General features: G+C 58.1%; 1 protein-coding gene across 2 annotated transcripts in view; it reads right to left on the reverse strand.

Moving 5' to 3' along the window:
* The window catches only part of LOC144946435 (A disintegrin and metalloproteinase with thrombospondin motifs 3-like), a 79,052-nt gene that overhangs the window by 44,880 nt on the left and 6,587 nt on the right, over positions 1-27,585 (reverse strand). For both annotated transcript variants that reach the window (XM_078875302.1, XM_078875301.1), the window contains exon 3: positions 19,286-19,463. In XM_078875302.1, the coding sequence (XP_078731428.1) occupies positions 19,286-19,463 (178 nt within the window). The remainder of the gene's footprint in view (positions 1-19,285; positions 19,464-27,585) is intronic.

Genomic DNA, 27,585 nt, shown 5'->3' on the forward strand with positions numbered 1-27,585 from the left:
ATTTGGGGTCTCAAGGGGGGGTGGGAGGTGGTGGCCGTGGGAGGGGGTGGGAGGGGGTGGGGGGTGATCGCTCCCATTGACCCCTTCCCTTGGATCTGCCACCGACTCGAGTCCTCGCTCTTCCCTCGCACGCTGCCCACGCTGCCCACGCTGCCCACGCTGCACACGCTGCACACGCTGCACACGCTGCCCACGCTGCCCACGCTGCACACGCTGCACACGCTGCCCACGCTGCACACGCTGCTCACGCTGCTCACGCTGCCCACGCTGCCCACGCTGCCCACGCTGCACACGCTGCTCACGCTGCCCACGCTGCCCACGCTGCCCACGCTGCCCACGCTGCACACGCTGCCCACGCTGCACACGCTGCTCACGCTGCCCACGCTGCCCACGCTGCCCACGCTGCACACGCTGCTCACGCTGCCCACGCTGCCCACGCTGCCCACGCTGCACACGCTGCCCACGCTGCCCACGCTGCCCACGCTGCACACGCTGCTCACGCTGCCCACGCTGCTCACGCTGCCCACGCTGCACACGCTGCTCACGCTGCCCACGCTGCCCACGCTGCCCACGCTGCCCACGCTGCACACGCTGCACACGCTGCCCACGCTGCTCACGCTGCCCACGCTGCCCACGATGCCCACGCTGCTCACGCTGCACACGCTGCTCACGCTGCCCACGCTGCTCACGCTGCCCACGCTGCACACGCTGCTCACGCTGCCCACGCTGCCCACGCTGCCCACGCTGCACACGCTGCACACGCTGCCCACGCTGCCCACGCTGCCCACGCTGCCCACGCTGCTCACGATGCCCACGCTGCTCACGCTGCCCACGCTGCTCACGATGCCCACGCTGCACACGCTGCACACGCTGCCCACGCTGCTCACGCTGCTCACGATGCACACGCTGCACACGTCCTGCCCACGCTGCACACGCTGCACACGTCCTGCCCACGCTGCCCACGCTGCTCACGCTGCCCACGCTGCTCACGATGCCCACGCTGCCCACGCTGCTCACGATGCCCACGCTGCCCACGCTGCTCACGCTGCACACGCTGCACACGCTGCACACGTCCTGCCCACGCTGCTCACGCTGCTCACGCTGCTCACGCTGCCCACGAGCGACCAGCGCTCGAGTTCCAACTGGACACGTCAGCCACCGTGGATCTAACCAGGTGGCAGGAAACCGAGACGTCACGACGCGCCTGTCACTGGACGAATCATATTCCCACTGTGGCTACTGGCACCGTGCGGGCAGGCTACGGGGAGACGTTTTCCGTTGGCAACTCTCACCAGAGAGCGGCGCATCACCCCGTGTTGGAGAACGGCCTGCGGAAGGCGATATCGGCCGTCTTGTGCGGTCCCTCCGACTGACCTTTGAAGCGGCACCTTCCCCCCCCGCCTGCCCTGCTGCTGCAGGGAATATTAGCCACGCGGCAATCAAACGGACTTTTTTCTAACTCTTAAGAAAGCTGGAGTCGCTCCAAATTAAGCGTAAAAACCAAATGTAACGCGACGGGGGATCGGCGCAGCGATCGGTGACCGCGCTGTGACCCGCCGACTCGCTGCACTCGAGAACGCGGCGTCCCCGCGGTTGTGTGGCCGAACCCTTGGTGCCAACCCAGTTGGAGCCCTCCTTCCCCGGTGCCAGCTCAGCGTCTCTGACCCCTGGGCCACCGTGACCCGTTTCCCTGCCGCTCCCCGGCACCACCCCCACCCCCTACTCCTCTGCAAGCGCGTTTCGCACAGAACCATCAGCCCTCCTCCGATCCATCGCCAGTAGGGTCACATACAAGACCGCCTGCCTCTGCCACAATGCCTTGATATCCGCCTGCCCGCCGTACCTCTCTTCATTATTGACAACTTGCAGCTCAGCACACGGCAGATGCCTGCGCAGCGTGACTCACGACCTCCTCTTGATACCAAGATCCAGGATGGTCACCGTGTCTATGCGCCGCTTCTCGGTAGCAGCCCCAACAGTCAGGATAGCCATCACCCCTCTGCACATTCGCAGCACCACCTCAATCGCCTCCTTCAAGAGACTTAAAAACTCACCTCTACAATCACGCTTTCGAGCGACTCTGAGCGTGGCTCCGCGCCTCTGAGTTGCGGCCACCACGTCTGCAAATTTGCGCGCGTTACAAATTGAACTATTATTATCGGGAGATGCTCACCTCCTCATCCTCCTTCAAGATACGGCGGGGCGGGCCACGCGCCGCCCGCCCGCGTTCGCTCGGCGCAGCTGGCGAGCGAGCAGCTTTTTTATCTCGGACGCCATCTCCATCCCTGAAATTCGAAGAATCGCGTGTGCCTCCGGAGAACGCGTTTCATTCACCGTGCATTTTTGAGTGAGCGTCTCTCCGTGTAAGCACCCCCCCCCCACTGCCTCGTCCCCCCCCTTGCCAAATCTCGCCCCCCCCCACCCCCCACACCGCACTCCACGCCAGTGCTGCTCACGTGAGGTTCATAATCAAAACACTGCCCTATTGTATAAGTAGCTACTCTGCGATAACAATAATAACACTCGAATAGAAAATGCCCATTGCGCTATGTGGATCATCATCACAATCATTGGGGGTTTTATCAGTGAGACATGCCCATATACCGACTCTGTCAGGGGCAGCCCACAGTGAGATATGTATATGGAAAGAAATTCATTTGCGGCTCATCAGTGAGAAGCATTGCCCAGATGCACCCACAGTCGAACGTGGGCGACAGACCCATCGTTGCACCCCTGCAATCCGACGCGTTACGGCAGTGAGCGCAAGCGGTAATAACTCGCGTTGACGATGCTTCGGCGCGCTTTATACGGTACGCGAATATATATATATATTTAAACTAGAAAGGCACTGTGTGTGTTTTATGGACCGGATCGCATTTCCCATAAACCACGTGCAACCCCCGGGCCCGCGACGACTCGACACCGGGGTTTACGACGCTCGTTTCTCTGCGCGATGACGGCGGCTTAGATTTAACGGGTTGATGAAATCGACAGCAATTACATTAATTGAGTTTAATGGGATTCTCGTTACGTAAACGGCCGTGTGATTTTTCATCGGAAGGTTTATGAAAAAATGTAATAACAGGCGACGTAAACAAGATTCATATTTTTCAGGTTTTTTGGGTTGGATCGCGTAAATATATAAATGTGTCGTTAAACCCGCCACCACCCGACACAGCCAACTAGTAAGGTTTGTCACGTAGAACAGAACATGCTAATTCGTTACTAGTACAGCACTATCCGGTGTGTTGGAGAGCAAAGCCACAACATTTACAATCTGAGTACGACGTTTTGCCAGTAATTGCAACCAGCTTCATCAGGCGACAGCCAGATTTGTGGATAAATCCTCCTGTTTCGTTCCTTAAACAGAGGGGTAGATGTGATGACGTAGCTTGTGAGCTCCTCTTGCGTGAAGTGGGGGGGGGATTCATGAATGCGTATAAATGGCTATGGGTATACATTGCCATATTTGTCGTTAATCCCGTTACGTCGCTTTAGAAAACACGCCGTGAACGACGCAGTGACTACGCAGAAGGTCCCTGGGGCTGCATGGACCTCCCCCCGGCCCTGTGGCTCATGGACCACGACCCCTGGACAGGAGCGCGTCGTCCACTGTGCAAACCACGGCGACGCACCACTCCGCTGCTCCGGACGCAACCACCGGGCGGAGGGGGGGGGATCAACAACCCCACCTCGATGGAGAATCACAGCCGATGCTCGACATTGACAAGATCAGCCACGCGAAACGAAAAATAAAACTGGAACAAAAAAATCTCCATTCATGTCAAGCCTCAAATAAGCCCATCATCCCTTTCCAGACCGATAAATTGGGTACCATTCTGTTTCGTCGCTCATTCCGGGCACTGGGAGTTTAGCGTTGACGGGGGCAGCTGGCGCACTGCACGAGTAAACCGCCAAGAAGAATTCGATTCCCGTCCACCGTGGGCGAGATCTGCGTATGCAGCACGCTGTGCGCTAACCGCTGCACCACCGCTCCGGTTGGAAAAACTCACTGGGATTCTTTGTTCGTAACCGAGATACAAAGCTCGCGGGGGCCCAGTGCCACCGCGTACAGTGCCGTTGTATTCGTTGCTGGCCGAGGGCGATCGCAGACTGGCGCGGGGGCGAGAGACGGGTTCCAACTCCCGCCAGGTGCTCGCTCTCCGCGCCCAGGTGAGCTCGCACGCTCCGTCACGTCCCACGACGTCACCGGCGGACAGGCCTCGTGGCGGCGGCGGCGGGGAGGGAGGCGCGCGTTGTTTATTTTTGTTCCCTTCGCCCTCGCGCGCCAGTCGCTCACTCCCGTCGCCCACCCCTGCGGCGCAGTGAGGATCGCACTCACCATCTTCAGGGTCCCCCCCCCCTCCTCCTCCTCCACGCACTCACCCCGCCTCCCTCTCCCCCTCTCATCTCGCTCTACTTCCTTCCACACACTCCCCTACCTCTCATCTCGCTCGACTCCCCCCCACCTACTCCTCTACCTCTCCCCTCTCATCCCACTCTACTCCCCTCCACGCACTCCCCTACCTCTCATCCCACTCTACTCCCCTCCACGCACTCCCCTACCTCTCATCTCACTCTACTCCCCTCCATACCCTCTCCTACCTCTCATCCCACTCTACTCCCCTCCACGCACTCTCCTACCTCTCATCTCGCTCTACTCTCCTCCACACACTCTCCTACCTCTCATCCCACTCTACTCCCCTCCACGCACTCCCCTACCTCTCATCTCACTCTACTCCCCTCCACGCACTCTCCTACCTCTCATCTCACTCTACTCCCCTCCACGCACTCTCCGCTCCAGCAATCAAGGCCTTCTGTCGAAGCCCCCAGTCAACGTTGCGCTCAGTCGGAGGTTGCTCTTTCTCCACTGCTGCTCCCGTTGTCTAGACCTCCCTCCCTCCAGCCGTCGGTGCTGTCGACTCCCTGCCCGAGTTCAAGCCCAGGCACGCCCTTCTCCTCTGCCTGCGACTGCCTCTCCCTTCCTCTCTCTCTATACAGTGTACACTGTGTCAAGTACATCTGCCTGCCGTTACTGTGCAGCGCCTTGAGATGTGGTCGCACGTAGCCGCCGCGGACAACCAGGGGGGATGGGAGGAGGGTCACGGGGGGGGGGGGAGGGGGCCCAGGGCGCTCCGCCAATATTTACTCGGAGCGAGGTCGCGGCCCCGAGAACGGGAGAGGAACCGTGGGGGCCGTGACAGAGGTGACGGAGAGAGACGCTCACGTACACCGATCGGCTCGCGATGGCCCAGGCAGCCCGAGATGTATTTGTTTCTTTATTTCACACTCTGACTCGGGTGCTCAAAGGCCCTGAGCGCCGAGAGGCCGGCCGCAAACGGCACTGTCGACGGGCGCCAGGCGCGTGTCGCCGCACGGCACAAGCGTCTCGGCGTAGCGACGCGTGGCCTGCGGTTTGCGTGCAGCACACACTTACCACCGCTCGGTCTGGGGTCGTCATTCGATACCCGTAGAATTATTTTTCTGCCAAAGTCAAAGGGGGACTTCCCTGCCCATGAGCTTTATAGGTGGTGCTCATCTCCTGTTACAGCCCTGAGGCAGTGGTGGAATTTCCACATTCCTATGGCGGGAGGGGTGTTGAGTCTCTCCACAGGAAATCCACTGCCGACTTCCCCACAGAGCGGTACTTCTTCTACCAACACACTGGAAGGCACGAATAGCCTATTAAACCCCCCCCCCCCCACCGGGATGTTGACTCGGACTCCGATTGCGAGTCCGCTCGCTCTGCGGCCGTGCCGACAGAAGGAGCGTCTCTCGATCATCGGCGGTGTTCATCCGCTACGACGCACGCGGATCGCAAAACACGGTGGTGACGACGACGACGACGACGACGACGGGACCCAGGAGTAGGGCGAGCGGCACACGCTTGGAATTAAAGGGACTACATACGAATATTCGACTTACGAATTTTCTGAGACACGAACAAACCTGTCCGTATGTCCAGTTGCCCGTTCGGACCGAGAGTTGTAAGTTCAACCGCCGCGTAATGGATGGCGGCGGTGACATCTACATCTGCAGAAGATTAAGAACCAGCGGCATCTGCATCTACAGGAGATTATACAACTTTTAAAGCCATTCCCCGTATTTAGTGTGCATGCCGTACAACACGTTTGGAGAGTACTGCAAAGTTGGACTTACAACCAAATCGACTTACGAACAGACCTCAGGAACCTAACTCGTTCATGACAAGAGGAGGCCCTGTGCACCAAGACGGGACGAGAAAGACGCACAGGACGGACACTCCATCGCACGGACCGTTCAGACAGAGTGGGGCCCAGACTTGGGCCTGGGCTTTCTCCCTCCCACAGCGCCGATCTACAACAACCTCGCCGAGGTGGGGGTCATCTTCTTGGTTCTTTCGGTAAAGTCACGTAGAATGGAAAAAATAAAATAATAAAAATAAAACATAATTAAATTATATTTGCATTTTATTATTTCCATTCTACGTGACTTTACCGAAAGAACCAAGTAGATGAATCCCTGCAGTCACGAAAGCTTTAAATCGAGGTGGGGGTCCCCCACTTGTCAACCGCTTTAAGCAGAGGGCGCAACATTAACAAGAACTATGCACTTTCCTTGATAAATATTATGAATATACAAATATTTTGATGTCTCAAGGAGAAGGGGGTGGGGGGGTACCACCCCCATTGCCCAGCATTCACCCCCCCCCATCCTGGGGGCATGCCAAGGGTCTCTCCTCAGCCCGCGCGGCCGCCACTAATGCGATTGTGTTTCCTATTTTGGCGGAGTGCGGTTTGCTCTCACCGGGTGCTAATCGGCTTTGCGGGCGCCGGGCTGAGACCTCGGTGACTTGCACGCCAACCCCGGCTCAGGGATGTTCGCGGCGGCCGAGTGAGAGAGAGAGAGGAGAAAACGGCGCGCGGTGATGGGGGAGGGGGGTAGAACCGAGCGAATTATAGGAAGAAAGAATAATAAACGGGGAGAGAGAGGATAAGGTACATGAGGGCGGAGCTCGCGCAGTCGGTCCCCTCAAGCCCCCCTGGGCGAGCAGTCGGTTCCCGGGACCTACAGGGGTCCCGGGAGACGAGCCCTGGCTCGGCGTTGATCGGGACGTTGAACGCCCATCGTCCGGTGCTGTCCATCATCACCCTGCCACTCCTCACCCTCCTCCTCACCCTCCTCCTCACCCTCCTCCTCACCCTCCTCCTCACCCTCCTCCTCACCCTCCTCCTCACCCTCCTCCTCACCCTCCTCTTCCACTGACTCAGTCCTTGACCGCCGGCGGGCACTGTTGAAACTCCCCCACACCGTGCCACACTTTCTTCCATCCTCCTCCTCCTTCGCCTGCCTCTCTCATGTTCACATTTGCATTGTGGTGGTGCTCATCGCCTGTATACACACTCTTGAGTTGGTGGTAGAAATTCTACATTCCTATGGCGGGGGCCATAGAAATTCGTTTTGTTGACCGCCGAGGGCCCAGGCCAGTTGTGGAGTGCCTCCATCGACCCTTCTGTCGCGCAGTCGTCGTCACCGCCCTCGCTGGGCCCGCAGCACCGCCCTGCCCCCGTCTCTAGACGAGCGCCCGCGCGTCTACTCCCCCGTCGTGTCGAGCGTCGTGCGGTCACGGAGCCGACTCGCCTGACTCGCACACAGGCTACAAAACCTCGGGCGGTGAAGATTGCACACGCAGATCCTCACGGGGGAGGGAATCACCGCGAGATCCGTCGCAGTGGCGCAAGCGTGGCTGGCACGGGCCCTGGTGCAAGGAATTCAATTATGGGGCACCATTTTAAATTTAGCTTCCTAGCCTGGCACCTGCACCCCTCTGGGCCGTTGTTTTTATCGCCTCTCACCTTCCGTTAAACCGAGCACCGAGCGGGCAGGTTGACACGGAGGGCAGTCACGGGACCCGCGATAAACGTGAATGGGGGAAAAAAAGGTGGCGGATAGGGGGAGCGGGTGGGGGAGCGGGAATCTATTTTTATCCGGAGATAAAAATACCGTGAACCCAAGGGACCCCCCCTCCACCCCAGTGCACAGCTGCCCCACTCCCAACAACCCCTGCCCCCCTTCCCAACGCTGCCCCCAACTCCCCACGCCTGACTCTCCCACCAACCAACGGCACACACGGCTCCTCAACAAAACACCGCGTCAAATGTTCCAGTGTCCACATTAGTCGGCAACGTTGGAAGCGGAGGGATTGGTGAGCGCTCACCTGTTTTTCCCCAGCTGGTACAAAAATTACTCACTTCACAAACTCAACGCATCTGTCAATAACACTGTGGCCTTAAAGTGAAAACTACATCAGAGGTGAGGTTTAGGGCAATGGCTTCTCATCTTTACGTGAGTCAGCGGGTCTCCGTATGAGTCCGCGGGTCTCCGTACGGGTCGGCGGGTCTCCGTACGAGTGAGAACCTGGTTTAATCACGGGTAGCTGAGACCCGCACTTGAACCCAGCATCTCAGCGGTGCCGGCTCGGTGTGTCCGACACGGCCATTATGAACCCCACTTTTGGCGCGCAATCTCGAGACCGTCGCATGCGCGCACGCACGTCGGCACGGAGACGCACAGACGCAATCAATCCACCCGCACCGCCACCCCAGCCACCAGTGCACAAAACCTCTGCCTGGCTCCACATGGCCACGAACTTTATCTGGAAGGATCTCGCTCCATCAATCAGCCGCGCCGCAGTCCGCGCTCGCAAGACGTTACACGCGAGCACATTTTTTTCAGGAGGGGGGTGGGGGGTGGGGGGTGGGAGGCGGAATGTATTTGATTTAAAAAAAACTTCGCTCTTTCTGTCTCGCATTGAGTTTTTTTTCTGCGCGCAAAATCCCGAGTCGTGAGTCACCGGCAGGGAACGCCGCGTCCCGAGCGATGCGCAGGAGGTGGGTGACCGCCGACGCGCTCGACGGTGGACAACGCACGCCGCTGACGAGCTGCGGCAAACAACGCACGCACTCACGTCGCCGAGCGAGATAGAGCGATGGGGCTCCGCGTAACATAAACAGTCTGTCTTTAAATAGTTTGGAGCGGGCCGCGACGATGACAGGGGAGCGGCGTTCACGCGGAGGTAAGAGCCGTCCCGCCCTCCCCCCCCCCGCCGCCGGCGTGGCGACAAGCGCGCCGCTCACACTCGTGGCCGGATTTAGGGAAAGCCGCACCGCTCCGTGCCATTCTGCGTCTGTCACCGCGAGGGCTCGACGGGGGGGGGGGAGTGAGCAAGCGGAGGGGGGGTGGGTGGACACGATCAGCCCCTCAACGTGGACACGGAACCACGGTGATCAACGTGCCGCCCGGAGGACTGGGACCACACACTCCACCACTGAGGAGGCCATCATGGCGTAAACTCCAGCATCTCCTGAACTGCCATTTCTGCCCACGTCATCGCCTCGCAAACCCCTACGGCAACCCGATTGTGCACGGCGGTGGCTGCCCACCAAGCGCTACCCAGCCTCGACCCTGCTTGGCTGCAGCGCTGCGGCCGTGGGCGCACAATACATCTCGAGCGTCCGGAAAGCACGCTCCCACGTCGCGCAGTGGCCCCCGCTTTCAAAAACACAGCTTCCGGGAGAGGCGGCTCTGGCCCTCGGGTCCGCAGCGCCGGTGCCTGGATGCTCCGGCCGGCGCCGGGAGCGCAGGATGCGGCCATGCCGAGGTCAAGGCCCGGGCCGCCGCAAGGGGTCTTCTTCGCGGAGCGAGGCTGTGGGAGTCCAACTCAGTCCTACCACAGCGGCGCGTTCGGTCAGTCGGACGACGGAAACGCGTGCCGCGTATAAATGACCGCCGCCGGCAGAGCCGCGACGCTGCGGTCAGCGCGCCGCGTCTACGCTCGCCGCCTTCCGCAGCCCGTGCCGAATGCGTGGTGGGGCCGGCACGGCGGGGGCTGAGACCCTCATCCAGCAGGAGAACGACAGGATTTGTGAATATCGTTATTCTGATCCGATTCATTACGAGCGGAATGATGCATTGAAAATCCCCTATAACTCACGCGCTGAACTCTGCACACCCACGCACAATCACGCACAGAAACTCACACACACACTGAACTATGCAACCGTACGCACCCATGCACAATTACACACACGCTGAATTATGCACACACACACACATTGAACTATGCAAACGCACCCACATACAATCTCGCACACACTGAAATATGCACACGTACGCCCCGACACACAGTCGCGCTCCCACTCACACACACACAGGCGCACAGCGCTGCGGTATTTGAGCGCCGTGGTGGCGGGGCAGGAGAACGGGGCAGGAGAACGGGGCAGTGTTGGGGCCACGCGTGCACAGCGCGCCCTTTGAGCGACCACCGCGGCCGCAGACGCGCGACTCCGTGCTCACGCGGGGCGACCCGCCCCCCCCCAACCCCTCCCCTCCACCTCCCCCAACCGAAGAAATCTGCGGTGGTGAAGAAAAAAGGACCAAGCCACACAGCGCAGCAGCAGCGGCAGAGAGCAGTGGCCACTACCAAGGCTGCGGCTGCTGCCAAAACAATGCTCCAACAATAGAGGAATGCTGGGCTCTCTATTTATTATTTCTCTGGCGTGTGCGTGCGTGCGTGCGTATCCATATGTGTGTGTGCGTGCGTGTGTGTGTGCGTACATATGTGTGTGCGTGCGTGTGCGCGTGTTTTATGGGCTCGCCGAGCCAAGGGGACCATGTGGAGCTCGCCGGGGATGAGTCAGAGCCTGCCAGGGTCACGGCACCGGTCACCGTATTGCCGCGGTCGTCCGGTCAAGGCCGCCCACCCCCCCATCCCCCACCCCCCCCCAACCCCCCAACCCACCCCCAACCCCCCAACCCACCCCTCCGTTGCCGTCGACCCCACCGTGCTCGACCGAATGCCCGCGATCTCAGCTCGACGGCTCGCGCGGGTTGTGGTGTCGGTGGTGGGATTTTCTCTTTAACTTCACTAGCGGGGGGTGGGGGGGGTAGGTGGGGCGCCCTTCCAAAAGGAACTTTAAAAAACGCGAAGAGAGATTCAATCGGCGCGGTTTCCGCCTGTTTTTCACACGGCGTGGCGCTGCCCCTCCGTGCGCATCCATCTCGGCGTGGCGCTGCCCCTCCGTGCCAGGCCGCCACCATGCCGCTTGACCAACGTCGCCGACCGCCGATCGCTCGCTCGGTGGAGTAAGACGCGGCGTCGGAGAAGAGCCATCGCTGCTCGGGCCTCGTCAGAGTCCACCCAGCAACCCCGCCCACCCCCCTCCCGCCGCCGAGGAATTTGTCGCTCGTTATCGGAATAATAAAATATGAATCAGAGCGATCGTCCACTGAACAATCGATCGCGCCGAATCATCGCGTTCACGTGCCAAAATACCTAGCGCCCAATAATTAAAACCTGATGATAATAACAGAGACGGTGATATCAATTTACGGCTCTTTGTCAATCCACACTGAGAGCCTCCCCACTCCGTGGGTGTCAGTGCGGTTGTTTAGACTCCAGCGCGCTAGTCAAGTCCGGTTTGGGTCCTAGGATCGTTTCAGATATCACTCTCCGCCAATGCTGGCCGTGGCCGGGAATCGAACTCAGCGGCGCCAGGTTCGTCGCGCTGGTGGTTTGCCAACAGCTGTGCAGCCGCTGCAGCAACAACGGTCGGCGATTCCCAGCGCGCGGTAATTCACCAGCGCGCGGTTCACCGGGCATCGACAGCGTCTCGGCCGCGCTTCGCCGATTCACGACAAACCCCGGAAGATTTACATCTCATTTGTCAAGGGGGTCTGGCCCGGCATTGGAACACGTGGTGGGCAAGTCACCGTGGTGAGAACTTAAGAGAGACCAGCATGACGGTCCCATTTGCAAGAGTGACATGGGGGTCACCCAAATGGCACAAGCGCGTGACGATGAAATAAATGGAAATCGGTGCAAAAACAACAGCGTTGCGGAAAAGGAAACGAGGGTGCACTGACAAGACAAAGACAAAAACAAAGACCCCCCCCGTATAGTCTTTAACCGACTGTTGGAGCAAGTGCTGTTAGTGAGCACCTATGAAGGCCGGCACGGCACGCGAAGGGGGTGGGTGGCCAGCACCACGCCCGGCCCCCTTTGTCTTCCCAGTGGCGATGTTTACACACCGCACCAGGTACTCAGAGGCTGAGTCGATGTACGCGCACATGCACACACACACGTGCACATGCATGTTGATGATAGAGGTGCAAGCGTGTCGTGAGAGCTGCTGGTGGATTGTAAGTGGCGCCACACTTTGTGTGGCAGCATTTATCTATTTATTTATTTTCGCGTAGCCTACGTTCGCAACAGCGGCGAGCATGCCACCGGCGTTATATAAACGCACGCGCAGACATGCACACGCACAGCTGGACTGCAGCTGCACGACGCAGTCCAGGCAATTACCGTCGGTTCATGGTCTGTCGACTGCTGGATGAACGCCTCCCGAAGCCGGCTTGCTGCGTCCTGTGACACAACTAGTCATCCGGCTCCCGCACGCGAGTCGGTTTAATCGCTCCATCTCCGTGGCGGACGTGCTCAGCGCGCACGGTTTCTCTGCCACTTTAGCTGCCACTCGCGTCCTGCCCGAGGCCGCCTCGCTCCGCTAACGGTCAAAGCGACGATGTCTCTACATGCGTACGTTCCAGAACCCGCGTGCTCCTCTCGCTGATGTGCCAAGGGCCGCCTTCGCTCAGCGCCGGCTCCATTCTTTCACTCGTGCGGCTTTCACGGCTCTCATTCACGTCGGGCCGCGTTCTTCAAAACCCATCGGGGTTCACGATGGCACCGTGGCGTAAGCCGCCCGACGCTCGCCGCACCTCACCGTCAACACTTTCCTCCCCGCCTCGTCCCCTCCTCATCCTCCTCCACGCAGAACGCGCCCGCAGCTGCCGCAATAACATCTGGGGGGAGTGGGGGGGGGTGGTTTGGCGGACGGCGCGGCTGCCCGTCAAGTCGGCGACCTGGGTTCGAATCCCCGACTCAGCTTCCAAGTGGTTTCCGCGGTGCAGCGGTAATGTAATTACTGCCCTTGCCCCGTGAGCGGGAACTCAAACTCAGGCCGTTGGGGTTCGTGGCGCAGTGCGCGGACCGCTGCGCCACCGCTCCCCCAACGCAGGCGCAGCGTCTCCCGGCCAATATCTGCGTGCGAACGAAGATCGGCGATCGTTAGACGGACGGAGCCGTCGGGAGGAGCGACGGCTCGAGGTTTGCCAAACGCGCGGCCGTGACCTTTCGGGTCGGGCGCTCGGCTCGAAGCGCGCCAAAAACTGTCGTCGCAAATCAGCAGCGGCGGCGCGCTGAACGCCGCGAGGCCGCGGGCTTCCCAGCGGCGGCGGCGCAGCACGCTAAACGCCCCCGGGGCCGGCCTTGGGTTCAGGCGAGGCCACGCGACCCGCAGGTCGGGGCCGGAGGGGGGGGAGGCCACGGACCCAGGCGAGAGGCTCCCGCAAGTGGACACTAGCTCGTGACGCCGCTGTGGCAGGCGAGCGCGAAGCTGCACAAACTGACCGCTCCTCGTCCACAACGCTGCCCTAAAAGGGGACGCACTCTCACGCAATAGGCGACGGTGTTTTGGCAATCGCTTTGCTTCAATGGCTATTATTTTATTTAATATTGATGACGTTTGTGCATTGGAATGCAATTATTTTTGCTTTGATTTCTAATTGATTGTGTTTGCTCTGAATTATCATTGCTTCAAATTGCTGTACTTTGCGTCCACGTTGTTACTTGGAGCTGTCATTTTTAGTGACGCAGGTCACCGTTGCACGCGAGACGCTGTCCTGGTCTCCTGCATTCTCACCACCTCCGGCGACACCACAACAACAACACCAACAACAGCAACAATAGCAGCAGCAGCAGCAACACTTCTCCCTCCCGTGCGAGTGTCACGGTGCTCCGGAACCTCCGCCTCACACCCTGGCAGCCGTGCAGGCCCGCGGTCAGCCAGAACGGGCACTGCACGCACGCACGCACGCACGCACGCACACACGCACACACGCACACACACGCACACAAGCACACACGCACACACGCACGCACTCACTTACTCATGCACTCTGCGGTTTGCCCACACTTAATTCGCCAAACGAGCGATGTTATTACGAAGGCTCTTATGTAATGGCCTAATTGGTCAGCGTCCAACCCGGCCGCGCGTTCCTCTCGTCGCATAGCGCTGCTCTTACACAGACGTCCTCCTCCTCCACCGCGATTTCAGCCGACCTCTGCCCCTACGGCCCCCCCCCGCCCCGTGCAAGGGGTCAACAAGTCCTGGAACGCATCTCCAGGAGGCCGAAGTGCCCCTCGCACCCTCCAGCAGCTCACGAACCCTCACGGACTAAAAATCAGATCCCTAATAACATTTTACTTGTAAGTGGCAAAAGAGAACGGCGACGTCCACCCAACAAGAGGCGGTGGGGGACGAGTCGTCCGTCCGTGGTTGGGGTTGAACTTGAGCGGCCTAGGCCGGGGGACAGGGCACCAACGAAGCACCACGGAGCCGCCCCACCGCCCCCGGCCCTGCTCGGGCCCAGCCTCCCGGCGCCGGGCCCGCAGGCCGCGGCTCCACGCGGCCCATCATCAACTCGATTGAAACACGGCCTCCCGGACGGTTGCAACCCCCAACGTTTACTTTGCAATACTTCGGTAGGGAGGGGGGGCATGATAGGGGGGGGGGGGCAGTACGTCTGATAATCGGGAGACCACGACATCCGGTCGGATCGCGGCAATGCGTGGTACGACGTTTCCGGACCATCTCTGGGCTATCCGCGCGACCGAGTCGAGCGTCGTTGTCGTCGCGGGGGGGGGGGGGGGGTGGGGGGGCGCTCTCCTCGTCGCCAAACGGCGTGGCGGACGGCCGAGGGCACGCGCCCGACCGGCCACGGCAAGCCCACACCTGCGTGGACGGAGGCCACGCCGCCGCCGCGCCGCGTCCAAACCAAACCCCGCGCTCCGCTCCGCTTGGAACAACGCGCGAGCGAGCGAGAGAGAGAGAGTGCTGCGCTGGAGGTGACTGGCAACGTGCGGTATTTCTGCTGGCCCGGAGCGAGGGACTGAAATTACAAAATAAAGAAATGTACGAGAGAAATCCACAAGGGGTGCAAAGAAAGTACAACCGGCCGTTTAAAAGGATCCGAGCACGGATTAAGGTCTCTTATCGCCGTCAATCTGCCTCAGCATCTGCCTCGGGCTCACATCATCACAGACCGCACACACAGGCACGCAGCAGCCGTCCGTGTTAACACGTGTGCGTGTGTGCATGCGTCTGTATGTATGTCTGTATGTCTTTCTGAGTCAAGGGAGTCAAAGGCGGCTGGGCGTGGTGCTGGCCGCCCGCCCCCCTCATGGGCCTTGCGGCCTTCATAGGTGCTGCTGGCCAACAGCACTTGCTCCACAAGTCTGCCAAGGGCTGCTTGTGCTGAGCTGTGTGGCGAGTTTAGTACTGGTGTGGGTGAGCTGTGCGCCGGACACACACACATAGATTGCCTATTGACAGACAGACAGGCACACGGATGGACAGAGAGAAAGGCAGACGTATTTCTCGGGCCTAGCAATACGCAGTCCACGGGCTCCCATGGCAACCACCCGATGTAAGAGACGCTATGGAGCAGCTTGGAGGGGAGGGCAAGAGGTTCTGCTTGAACTGCCCGACCGCAGGACTGGCTGCTTGTCTGGAAAAGGTGGGCACAGGTAAGACGCGACCGGAGTCACACGGCCGCCAGGGGCAGACGAGGGGCGGTCACCGCTGCTGGGGCCAGCCTGGCGCTCGGCGTGCCGCGTTCAACTCGGTTCCCTCTGCTCGAAGCGACGGCTCCCGCGATGTCAAAGAACGAGGCTTCTCCCGTGGGCAAGGCCTACGAAAGTGCGCCGTGCGGGTAAAAGAGGAGGCGTTTCATGATGGTTTGTGGTAAATATTATTCACTCCGCTTCTCCCCAGGTGCTACGAAGAACGGCCACTGCATCACCAGAGCAGAGAAAACCCCACACATCCAATGCAACTGGAATTGGTCAAAACACGGCAGTGCTGACACTTTACCCGCTCGTTATTCGATGGGCACCACACACGGCAACGCCACCGCCTCCACTCCGAAAACTTGGCAGGACCCTCCCGAAGGAGTCCTTGGGACTCAGCGAGGCTGTCCCAGGTAAACAAGCGGAACCCAGCGAGATTAATGACGTCAACAAGCGGACACCGGCGGCTGGCAGCGGCGCAAGCCTCCCACGCACGCGCGCTAACGCACGCGCCGACATGCTCCGGCACATCACTCGCCCCGAGACAAAATAATAGAAATTATAATAAAGTCCCGAAACCAAAAACCAAATGGGACAAAATAACGAATGAAAAACACAAGGGGGCTAGCGCCGACGGGGGGAATAAAACAAAACAACAACCTGGAACCGCGCTGAAGGGCTCCGCTAACGAGAGGAAGCGCGGCGGCCCAAGCGGTGAAACGGAGACGCCGGGGCAGTGCGGTCCAGCCAGGAGTGTCCGCCGCGGCGGCATGTGGGACGCATTTAAATAAATTAACACTCGCCGCGTCGCTTTTATGAGGCGCGGCGAGCGAGCAACTGGGGGGGGGTGGGCCGCTCTTTTAATTTGGCGGCGCAACGCGGCGTGGAGGGCGCCCCGCCGGTCGCGACCCTCGCCGCACACGGGACGATGTTTCGCGCATCGTGGTGGGGACGCGGCGGCGGCGGCGGCTGCCGGCGGGGGTCGGAGTTCGATTCCCAGACACGGCTAAGATCAGTGGCGAGCCATAGCGGAACTGGTCCCCAATGCCGCCATCTCCCCCACCCACCACCAATAAAAAAACATTACACCATGTGCACGCTTTTGTCAATCCACTGCCGGATGAAGGCCTACCCAAACCAGGTTGGCCATGGACGTTGCTTGACCATACTTCACCACGCTAGTCAGTACGGAGATGGTGAAGTCATGAAGAAGGGAACCGACGGGTGGGGTTGGAAACAAGTCCGGTTTCAGATGTAACTCTTCACTGATGCCAGCCGTGGCTGGGAATCGAACTCAGGTGTGCTAGGTTCGTAGTGCAGTGCGCTAACCGCTGCACCACCGCTCCAACGGGCGCCCGCCTGCTTATAATAAAGTTGATGAATGAACCGAGGGGAATGAATAAATTTACGAAAATCTGGCAGTGGAAGAAATTAAGTTTACGAGAAAATATTGTTGAGTGGTGGAAAAAAAAACCCGGCGAGGATGAAACTTCTCACCAGTTCCACCACCCACGCCAGCCCCCGGCGCACCCGGTCGGGAACGCTCACGGCACACGGCCCACGGCCCACGCAGACCGCCCAATGTGAATTTAACGACGCACCTCTCGGGTTACCGCCACTCGTTACCGCCACGCGCGCCAAAGCGAGGGGCCGGAGTGGACCCCTGGCACCGAGATAAATGACGAAATGCAAATGACCCCAAAATTACCGCGACCCGTGCCCACACGGCTGCCTCACTCCGCCGCGTCTTTGGCCGCGGCCGCGTGCCAGGCTAGGTTTCCCAGCCAGGCCTCGGGCCGCGTGCCAGGCTAGGTTTCCCAGCCAGGCCTCGGGCCGCGTCCACTCGGCTCAGAACGCAACACGAGACAGGCGACGCGACGCACGAGGTCATGTCCAAGCACTGAACCAGTGCAGTTGAGAGTCTGGGATCGAGCACAGATGTCGGGGGAGGGGGGGTGGCACGTGCTACTCCAATGATCCGATCGAAATCCCCAATTTCGATCGGATTATTGGGATTTATTATTATTGCCAATTATGAGTCCATAATTGGAAATAATAAGTAACGGCAGAGCAGTTATAAGTGACTCACAGAATTGTGCACAGTTGCGTATTCAGTACACGACTTCCCTGAAGGCAAACACCTTCAGCGAGTGCGAGGCCGATCACACAACGCAGTTCGAATTTGACCCTCGATCGATGGCTGGGCCATCGCCGCACACGCGTCGAATAAAAATCAAAGGACAAGTCCTTACTTACTAACAACTCCTTACTTACTAACAACTCCTCTATAATTTTTCATTGCTGGAGGGGTTGCCCCCCCTACCTGAAAATCCTGGCTCCGTCATTAGATGTCGGCAACCTGCGAATTAAACAGGTTAATGGCTCTAACCCAGTTACCGATCAACGTACAAAAACGCAACACGCTCCCTGTTAGATGTAGGCCGACAAGACCAACGAGACGATGAGAAGCAATACAATCGAGATGGTAAAAACGAGGCAATGTTTGTAAATCGATTCCTAAATTGAACCGCGACACCTCCCCACCCTCCCTCGCTGGGCCGGTGAATCATTGCGTGCCGCATGGATTACGGAGTGAGCGCAGCGGCGGCGGCGGCGGCAGCCGTAACGGTGACACCGACGCGGAGGAATGTAAACCGAGGCAACAACAAACGGCTCTTATCTTGTCGCCACACCCCGAGGTACGTCGTGTGCGGCCTGGCCCGGGCGGCACGAGAGTCCGAGACCTCATTAATGTGGAAAAGATTTCAAAGTCGTGGCAAAGCGTGGCCACTCGAGCACTCCCGTGGCATCACTCCCGTGCCGTGATGTCACTGGAGCGGCGCACTTATCAATCCGACTGCTGGATGAAGGCCTCTTCACGGTCCGTCGATCTCGGGGTTCGTGTGACCGTACTCGACCACGCTGGTCAACGGCGGTCGGTGAGCGGGGGAGCTCAGGACCGGTTCCGATATCGCTCGCCACCGATGTTAGCCGTGAACGGGAGTCGAACTCGTGTGGCCGGATCCATAGTGCAGCATGCTAGCCACAGCAACGATGCATCACCCTCTAAGTGTAGGCGAGATGCAATATCGTGACATGTACAAGAAGCAGTCCAAGGTCACGCAGCCAGGGGTCATGCAGCCAGGGGTCACGCAGCCCAGAGGTGAAGTAGCCAAGGGGTGCAGCTACAAGATGAGAGCCGCTCGTTTCTTTGAATCGATTCTTCTTTTATCCCCAGGAGACAAGTGACGACCCACTCGAGGTGGTCGCGATCCCAACATAGCAATCAAACCAGAAGCACTTTGCCACACATGGGAACACACGGCACATACACACTGGCACAAAGGTAATGACACACACGTGTCCGTCCCACTTCGTTCCCGCGTGCGTACATCTGTCCGCACGTTTGTTTGTTTCTTCGTTGCCACAGGCCCCGTGGGACGAGCGAGGGAGGGGCACCCAAACCGCACGTGACGCGGCGCACACGGAGCGCCGCGTCACGCGCTCGGCGAGCCGCCCGCCGTCCGCGTTCCACGACAACATAAGGAGCAGCAGTGGCTCAATGGCTCCCGACGACCCCGGGCCGAGGGCGGCGCGATCGCGACGTCGACGTACCGGTGGCGGGGCCTGGCGCGGACGTGGCGTTGAGCGGGAAGGCGCCGGCGGCGGCGGCGGACCGGCGGTACACGACGTGCGTGCGGCCACCCTCCCCTCCCTCCGTCTCCTCCGCCCGACGTCCTCGCTCCAGCGGCTCGATGAAGAAGTCGTCGTCCTGCGTGTGGATGAGGCCGGCCTGCGGGCGAGAGGTTGAGGGGTCAGCCCGGCAGGCGGTCGGGCGGGCGGCGGAGGGCGTCGGAGCGCGAGCCGTCGATTGGACGCTCGCGGCCGAGGTCAGGTCGAGCGGACGTCACGGCCAACGCCGGCGATCGTGCGACACTTTGCCGTCGCTTCCTCCCTCCTGCTAGATCCGCTCGATGTCACAAACTGACAACTCAACCTCGAGGGACCTCTCTTACGGTCTCGTCAAAACCACTTGAGGTCACCGACCTCTGGGTGCCACCCTGATGCCCGTGTCGGTGGCCTGCCCTCCTTCACCCTGCACTCGTGTCCCGCCCATCGCAACCTCTATTGCATCTACAGCACCGTCTTACTCCGAGTACGAAGCTGCTTACCCGCTCTACAAAATCATTCCATAACTCTCCCAGCGTCCACCGCCTTCACCTGCATTCAAAATACCTCTCGGCTTCTTTTCCCGTGGCTTTGCCCATGACAGAGGAACGTGTGGCGATTGCTCAAAATAAGGCCGGGATCGATTCACTTGCACACGGAGGGAGCCTCGTATACCGCCCCCCCAACCCCCGAGATGGTGTGGTGGCGAGATGTTATCTGCCTCGCCTGGTGTGCAGGAGGTCGTGGGCTCGATCCCGACCCTGACGCCTGCTGCTGTATATTTGGAGTTTACGTGTCTCTCTCTCCCATCATCACGGTGGCTAGGAGATGTTAACTACCTCGCCTGGTGTGCAGGAGGTCGTGAATTCGATCCCGACCCTGATGCCTGCTGCTGTATATTTGGAGTTTACGTGTCTCTCTCTCCCATCATCACGGTGGCTCGGAGATGTTAACTACCTCGCCAGGTATGCAGGAGGTCGTGAATTTGATCCCGACCCTGATGCCTGCTGCTGTATATTTGGAGTTTGCGTGTTCTCAAGGGTCCGATTTTTCCCTCCGCATTTAGAATGACCGTGCGCTGAGAGTATTCGGCTGCCGTAAATTCCCACGCGACGATAATCCACTCCGTTGAGCTATCATTTGTGATGGCCAGGTCGCTTCTGAAAAGTGCTACATAGCTCAGTAGGGCCTTACTTGGTAAAAGAACAAATAGTTTAGTTTAATAGCTTCAATATCCCCACCCCATTCCTCCCCCCCCCCCTCCTCTCTTGCGGTTCACTGAATTGTCATGGTTTATCGCAGGAAAATTCTAAAGTAAAAATAAATTATTATTCACCCTGTCTTCTCTCCACGTAATTAAAATAACGTGTTCGTCCATCGGCCCCACACGCCTGCCAGGCGAATGTTCGCCCAGCGCCCGATTGTTTCAGCAAGCAATACTGCTGGACCTATTTCAACCTTCTGGGCTTCGTCAACAGATGCAGCAGCATATGTTTCACAAGCCCGTCTCTGCATCATCATCATCATTATTGCAGATGCACCCGGGATCGGACAAGTCTCCCCCCTCCTGCATCGCGATTCTATCGACTAATTCAAATCGATTAATCTATTTTTGGTTTTCAATACGATGATAAACATCGCTGCCTCTAATGGCTGTCAGTACACTACGTCAATGTTCATTGCTGGGAGACCCTCGATGAATAGGGCTTGCCCTCTGCACCACGTGTCCTCTTGTCACGGCACAGCGCGTTGTTCATTGTCACGCAGTGAAGCGCCCGTGGCTTGACCGAACATTTTGCTCCCCGTTCTCAAATTTCCTTCTGAATATTCATCCCATTTCTCCATTGCAAGAGAGATGGCGGTGGTTCATTGGGGGTCAGCTCTCGCACAAAATAAATGTCTCTGTCCGGACGGCCGAACGACCGACCGATGCGCAGACATGCACGTGCGCGGGGGTTACACGGGTACGTACGTAGATTAAATAAAAAGCCACGCACATCGCCGAACAGAGCACAGCCTGTGGGATAGCCTAGACAGCAGAAGCCACAGACACCAACTGGGCTCACAGGTGCAAGTGAAACGCAGGGAGAGACCACAGGGAGACACACTGTGGGAGACAGCCAGTCTGTCTTCACAGACACACGCGGAGAGACACACGGAGAGACACGCGGACACATGCAGGTTAGGGTTAGATAATACAGGGACACTCACAGACGCTCACACGAACACTCACACGGGGACAGATGGAGACAAAGATCCCCCGCATAGCCTTAACAGACTGTTGGAGCAAGTGCTGTTAGCGAGCACCTATGAAGGCTGGAACGGTACACGAGGGGGTGGGTGATCAGCAACATGCCCGACCGCCTTTGTCTCCCTAGTGGCGATATTTACACACCGCACTAGGTTCTCATTTGAGGCTCAGTCGACCTAGGGGAGCCCAGGACCGGTTCAGATAATCGTCACCGGTGTTGGCCGTGAGCGGGAATCGAACCCGGGTTGCCGGGTTCATAGCGCAGCGCACTAACCGCTACGCCACCACTCCCACCCACAGACACACAGACACACACAGACATACATAGTGCAGCGCGCTAACCGCTACACCACCACTCCCACACACAGACACACACAGACATGCATAGCGCAGCGCGCTAACCGCTACACCACCACTCCCACACACAGACACAGACACACACAGACAAGCCAATGGATCGGAGGGACAAGAGACAAATAACCGCAGACACCCAGATGGGCGAACATGAACCCGCCCACCCCCCAACCACCTCGCCATCCCATCCAGCCGCCCGTCCACTCTGCACGGCCACGCGGCGTTTGCGAGTGCGGGGAGGGGAGGGACGGGGCGGCTTCATTACCCGGACAAACGCGACGCGGAGAGGCGATTGCCAAAGTGCCGCGCGAGAAATGCGGTGTCTCGATTTCCATCCCGAAAAAACCCGCGCTTCTAAATCCTCTCACTCTGTCGCGATAGGGTGGGACGGGCCGCGAGGCCCGGCGGTGCAGGCACACACACACACAAAGACAAAGATCCCCCACATAGCCTTTAACGCACTGTTAGGGAAAGTGCTGTTAACGAGCACCTATGAAGGCTGGCACGATGCACGAGACGGTAGGTGACCGCCTTTATCTCTCCAGTGGCCATGTTTTTTACACATCGCACCAGGTACTCGTTTCAGGTCGAGTCTATCTAGGGGAGGCCCACGACCGGTTCGGATAACCGTCAATGGTGTTGGCCGTGAGCGGCAATCGAACTCGGGTCGCCGGGCTCGTAGCACAACGTGCTAACCCACTGCGCCAACGCTCCGCACGCCCAACCACACGCACGGCGATGTGGCACGAATCTCGCGACGTTGTCACACCGGGCTGCTGTCGCCCGGGCCGATTCGTCCCTTTATTGGAGACGGAGGCATCGGAGGGCGCTCTCGGCAAAAAGAACATCGGACGGAAACGACCGATTGGCAAACAACTGGCGAACGCGGCTTCGCTGGATGTGAACCACCGAGCATGGAGTGGATGCAATTTCATCGCAGCAGCAGTACCGCTCCCACTTCACGTAGCACGCCAACATCGGCGACAAATCTGCTGCTGCTGCTGTTGTTGTTTATACTTCACCGATGTGAATGCAGATCTCCTAGCCACCGTGAGTCCCGCTAAACATCACCGCCAGCCCCCCGCTCCCGCGACAACCTCGCTCGTTAAGAAACCAACGAGGCAAGCCGCACGAGAGCCTGGGATTAATTACGGCAAATAGAAAGTGGTCTGCCAGGGCTCAACATTAATACAGTGGCACCGTCTGGTGCTGACTATTCAAATCCCTCCGCCGCGCTAAGCCACCACCGCCGCCGCCTCCGCAACGAGCGCCCGCTAAGATTAATGGGCGCTCTCTAAATAGCGGCGCCACGAATACGCACGGTGGCACGGGGGGCACGGGGGGGCACACCCCACGGACGAATGCCCCTTCGCGATCACCCCTCCTGACCACGCCGGGCACCACGGACCCGTTCGTGCCGTCACGCCTGTCGCGACAACGCGGCTCGTGTGAAATTTGCCCATCGATGGAGTTGGCCGAACATCGCAATGTAGAACCGCAGAGCTTGGGCGATTGCCGGCGCGGGTTTCGGCTGCATTCCCAAGCGATCGCCTGCGGTTTCCGGCGCCTCTGATCGAAAGAAAGCTGTGCTCTGCGTTACAAATCTGCGTATTTTTATTTTATTTACAGCACGGCGGTTGCTCTGGAGGCATCTGTCACGGCGATGCAATGCAACGCAATTTGGATTTCTATACCGGGCAAGTTGGGGAGCGGTGGTACAGTGGTTAGCGCGCTACGCTCTGAACTCGGAGCCCCAAGTTCAATTGCTGGCCACGGCTAAATTCGGTGGCGAGTGATATCTGAACCTGTGCCGAGCCGCCCCACCTTCACCAAATCGCAGCAACCAGTGTGGTAAAGTATGGTCAAACAACAGCCACGTGACTGAAATGGCACGGGGAGGCCTTCATCCAGCAGTGGACAAAGCGCTGGGCACCACCATTACGACGGACCCTAAATGTGCCAGCATCTCAAAACACCAGGGAGAAACCCGCAAACTCAGCACGTCGTCACAGAAGTTGACAGTGGCGAACTAGTGCCGAATGGAAATTCATTATCCACTGTTGGGGAACGTCACGGGAAATAAAACCCCATAAATAATCAAATAAATATCCCCTCTTTATTTTCTCCACGTATTTATAACAATACTTTTAGTCCATCGGGCCGCCTCTGGGTCTCATCAACGGACACAGCTGCGTTCATTTAACGAGCCCGTCTCTGTAGTACAATTACTGTTCGGGTGGGACGACTCAGCTCCCTCGAGGGCAAGACATTGAATTGTCGTAATTTTGCATCGCGATTCGATTTAAGAAATCGTTTCCTTTCTTTTATTTTAGCCGCTGCGGCGACCGTAACGGCCTCTAGCGGCGGCGTGGGTCGCCCGATCCCCGTTACGTACAACTTGTACGAATCGAGCACGATCGTCCCTGACCACGCGCGTACCGCGAGCCCGAGAATCAACACGAACGGAGGAATCGACGGACGCGTCGTTGCACTCCGAATCTCGAACGAGGTTGTATGCAAACATTCACATCACGCGCGTGCGCTTTACAATCGAGAGCGTGTGCGGGGATTTATTTTTTGTTGTTGTTGTCAAGTGAAACGTCGCTTTCGTACAAATCAAACATCAACAGAAACGTGAAGCCTGGCAAGGGCCCAATCTAAACAAGGCTGAAGAGGCTTATCATGTTCACCGCGGGGACACGCTGGCACCGCGCAGGCAAGCACGGCCGCGCTGATCCTCAAGCTCAGCCGTTCACGCTCCGCCAGCCAATCCGCGGTGTCACGATTTTAATTATTTTAATTATTTTAATTATTTTTATTATTACCACGACCTCGACTACGTCTGTTTACCCAGGAAAGCCTCGCAGAGTGTCAAGACTGCAGCACTGTTGCTGCCACACGTGTGATTCCCAATTGAGTAATTTGCAGGTTATTTTGCAGCATTGGGGAAATGGTTTGAGCCAATACCAGTCAGAGTGTATGGTTGTTTTTTTGTAGAGAGGAAACTGGAGGATCCACAGGAAACCCATGCAAAACAGGGGGAGAACATACCAACTGCACACCAAAACCTGCCATTCGCCACTAAGTGACGGTGACGTTACCACGGTGCCTGTGCCAGGCCAGGTGCACTTTGAGGCCATGTGAAGTGTCGAAGGCTCACTGCTGACCGGAGGTCTCGGGACAGACCCAAGTGCCATGGGTTGGCTGACTAAGATGACGAGTAGATGCACCAGCTGTACCCCGCTACTGTGCCAACTCCACACAAACCGGACTCGCGTTAACGCACACTCTGCAGGCCAGGGTGAGATCATACAAACTCCACACAAATGACGCTCAGGTCGGGAATTGAACCTAGGCCCCTCTTGCCGTGAGGCGCGCGTTGTCACCACTGCGCTGCTTACCCTGCTCTCTACTGTACGACTGCAGAGGCAACGGGGCCACCGGAACGAGCTTTGAGGACGGGGGAAGGAAAAAAATCTCGTTACCAATTACCGAGCTCCCAGACTCTCGCCCCGGTAACAACTGAAGCGCGCCGTGATCAGTGCCGGATTAAGCTAGTGCGGGGCCTGTAGCATCCATATATATGTAAAAGGGAAATTTGTGAATATGTGTCTTGTTCGAAATGTTTAGCATACTTCCCAACATGGAACAAATTTGAAATTTGGCATGTGTGTAGATTCCACACTGTACAAAATGCAAAAAGTCATAAAATAGACACATCTGTGATGTCACCCGCATGCGGCAGCGTCAGGCAGTGTGCCTGCTGACGTCACGCATCCCCCCCACCCTCCGCTTAGGCCGTCTATTAATCCAAGACAAGAATCCAAGTCTCGGGCAAAGCTAGTATGTTATAAAGGGGCCATAATTAAAAAACACGTAAATACTAAAACACAAATGTTTTACTTGCACAGTAAAGTAATTGTATTTTTTCATTTCCTATACAGCCAGATAATATGACAAATCGCTAACCTTAAACAGCCAGTCGTTCATAAAAGTTGAAGGCGGTATAGTACTATGGTAATAGAGCAAGTGCAGAATCACTGAACCGGAATTGATAGCTTGAAAGCATTTAACGAGGGGCCCTTGAAAGTGCGGGGCCCGTAGCTACATATGTAGCTACTTTTGCCACTAGAATAATCCGGCACTGGCCGTGATTACGCGCAGAGAAGTTATTTAATTCCTGAGCGATATTTCGTTTCAGGGTGGAGAAAAGAAGGTTAAGAGAGCCACAAATTTCCTGCAAGACGTCCGTTACCATTACCGCTCGCTCTCGTGCGAATACAGTACACGGGCGGTTTTTGTTGTTGCTGCTGCGGTTGCTAATTTCCCCGAGGGTAAAAATCTGGTAATTCCTGTCGACCTGAGCACACGGGGACAGACAGGAAGCAGCCCGCCACAAAGTAGTTGGGGAAGGGGGGCGGAGGGGGGGTCTAGGGGGGGGGGGGAGTTAATTAAAACTGAACTCGTCTCGGAGCGTGACGACAGGAGGAGTGGTTCGCGATGGGGGTCGGTGTGGAGGGACAGGCGGCAGGAGGTGCGCGATGGAGTTTGCTCAAGGAGATGGAAATATATTTGGGATCACGTGATTCCTCAGGGAAAACCCACTCGTTTACAAACCTGAATGTGTTTCAGATGCCGGGTCAGGTGACGTGGTTATTCTGACTTCCTGGATCTCGTCCTCTCAAGATGCCTGGCCCAGCTTCAAGTGAAACGTCGCGGATCTAACATTGGTACATATGGCGGTGAGATTGTTCTTGAACTCACCGCTTAGAAGCTGAGACAATCGTTTTATGCGTTGTGCGCGTGTACGCGCGACGCTTTAATTCGTTTGGCTATGTCGGGTGGTGGAAGGACTTATGACACAGATTTGGCTCGACCATAAGGTGACCTGTGCCAAAACTCAATCAAGAATCGCAATAATGGCACCCGTTTCATGGGAGAAAAAAAAATGCCAGTCAATCCCCCGACCCATCAGCCTCGCGGATCATTGTGTCTGTTTAAGCTCTTGAGCGGTTTCGACTTCTCTGGGTCTCATCCGCAGAGTGCGGCCCCATCCGTCAGGGAAATGCAACAGAGCGGACTGACGCTCTGGGCAAGACGCCCTGCACGAACACAGTGCAGAGGCGATCACCCGGGGGTGCAGAAAGGCGAGAAGCTCGCATGGGGGAGGGTTACGGAGATGATGATGTATTTGTATTCTCTGTAGCACTATGGGCCGTAGGGGCCAGTGCTATTAGCGAGCACCTATTAAGGCCGGCTTAGGCACACGATGGGCGTGAGGTGGGCAGCACTACGCCGATGCTTTATGCACACACCAGGCACTCGTTTAAGGCTGAGCCGACTTAGGGGACGATCAGGCCATCCCTTCTTAAGCAGCCCAAGCGCGTGGTGGTGGCGGTAGCGGTGCAAGCCGAGTGAGCTGCCCTGGTTGCTGGCGTTGGTAGCCGACGGGCCTGGAGCACCGACACCACTCCGCCAACAGCCGGTTAGGGCCGAGAACCATGGCTCTGCGTGCCTTGTGCGAGTGTGTGTGCGAGTATGTGTGCGTGTGTGTGTGCGCGTGTGTGCGCGTGTGTGTGCGAGTGTGTGCGTGAGTGTGTGCGTTAGTGTGCGAGCGTGAGTGTGCGCGCGTGAGTGTGTG

The sequence above is a fragment of the Lampetra fluviatilis genome, chromosome 41 (assembly GCF_964198595.1).
Source record: "Lampetra fluviatilis chromosome 41, kcLamFluv1.1, whole genome shotgun sequence".
Classification (NCBI taxonomy): Eukaryota; Metazoa; Chordata; class Hyperoartia; order Petromyzontiformes; family Petromyzontidae; genus Lampetra; species Lampetra fluviatilis.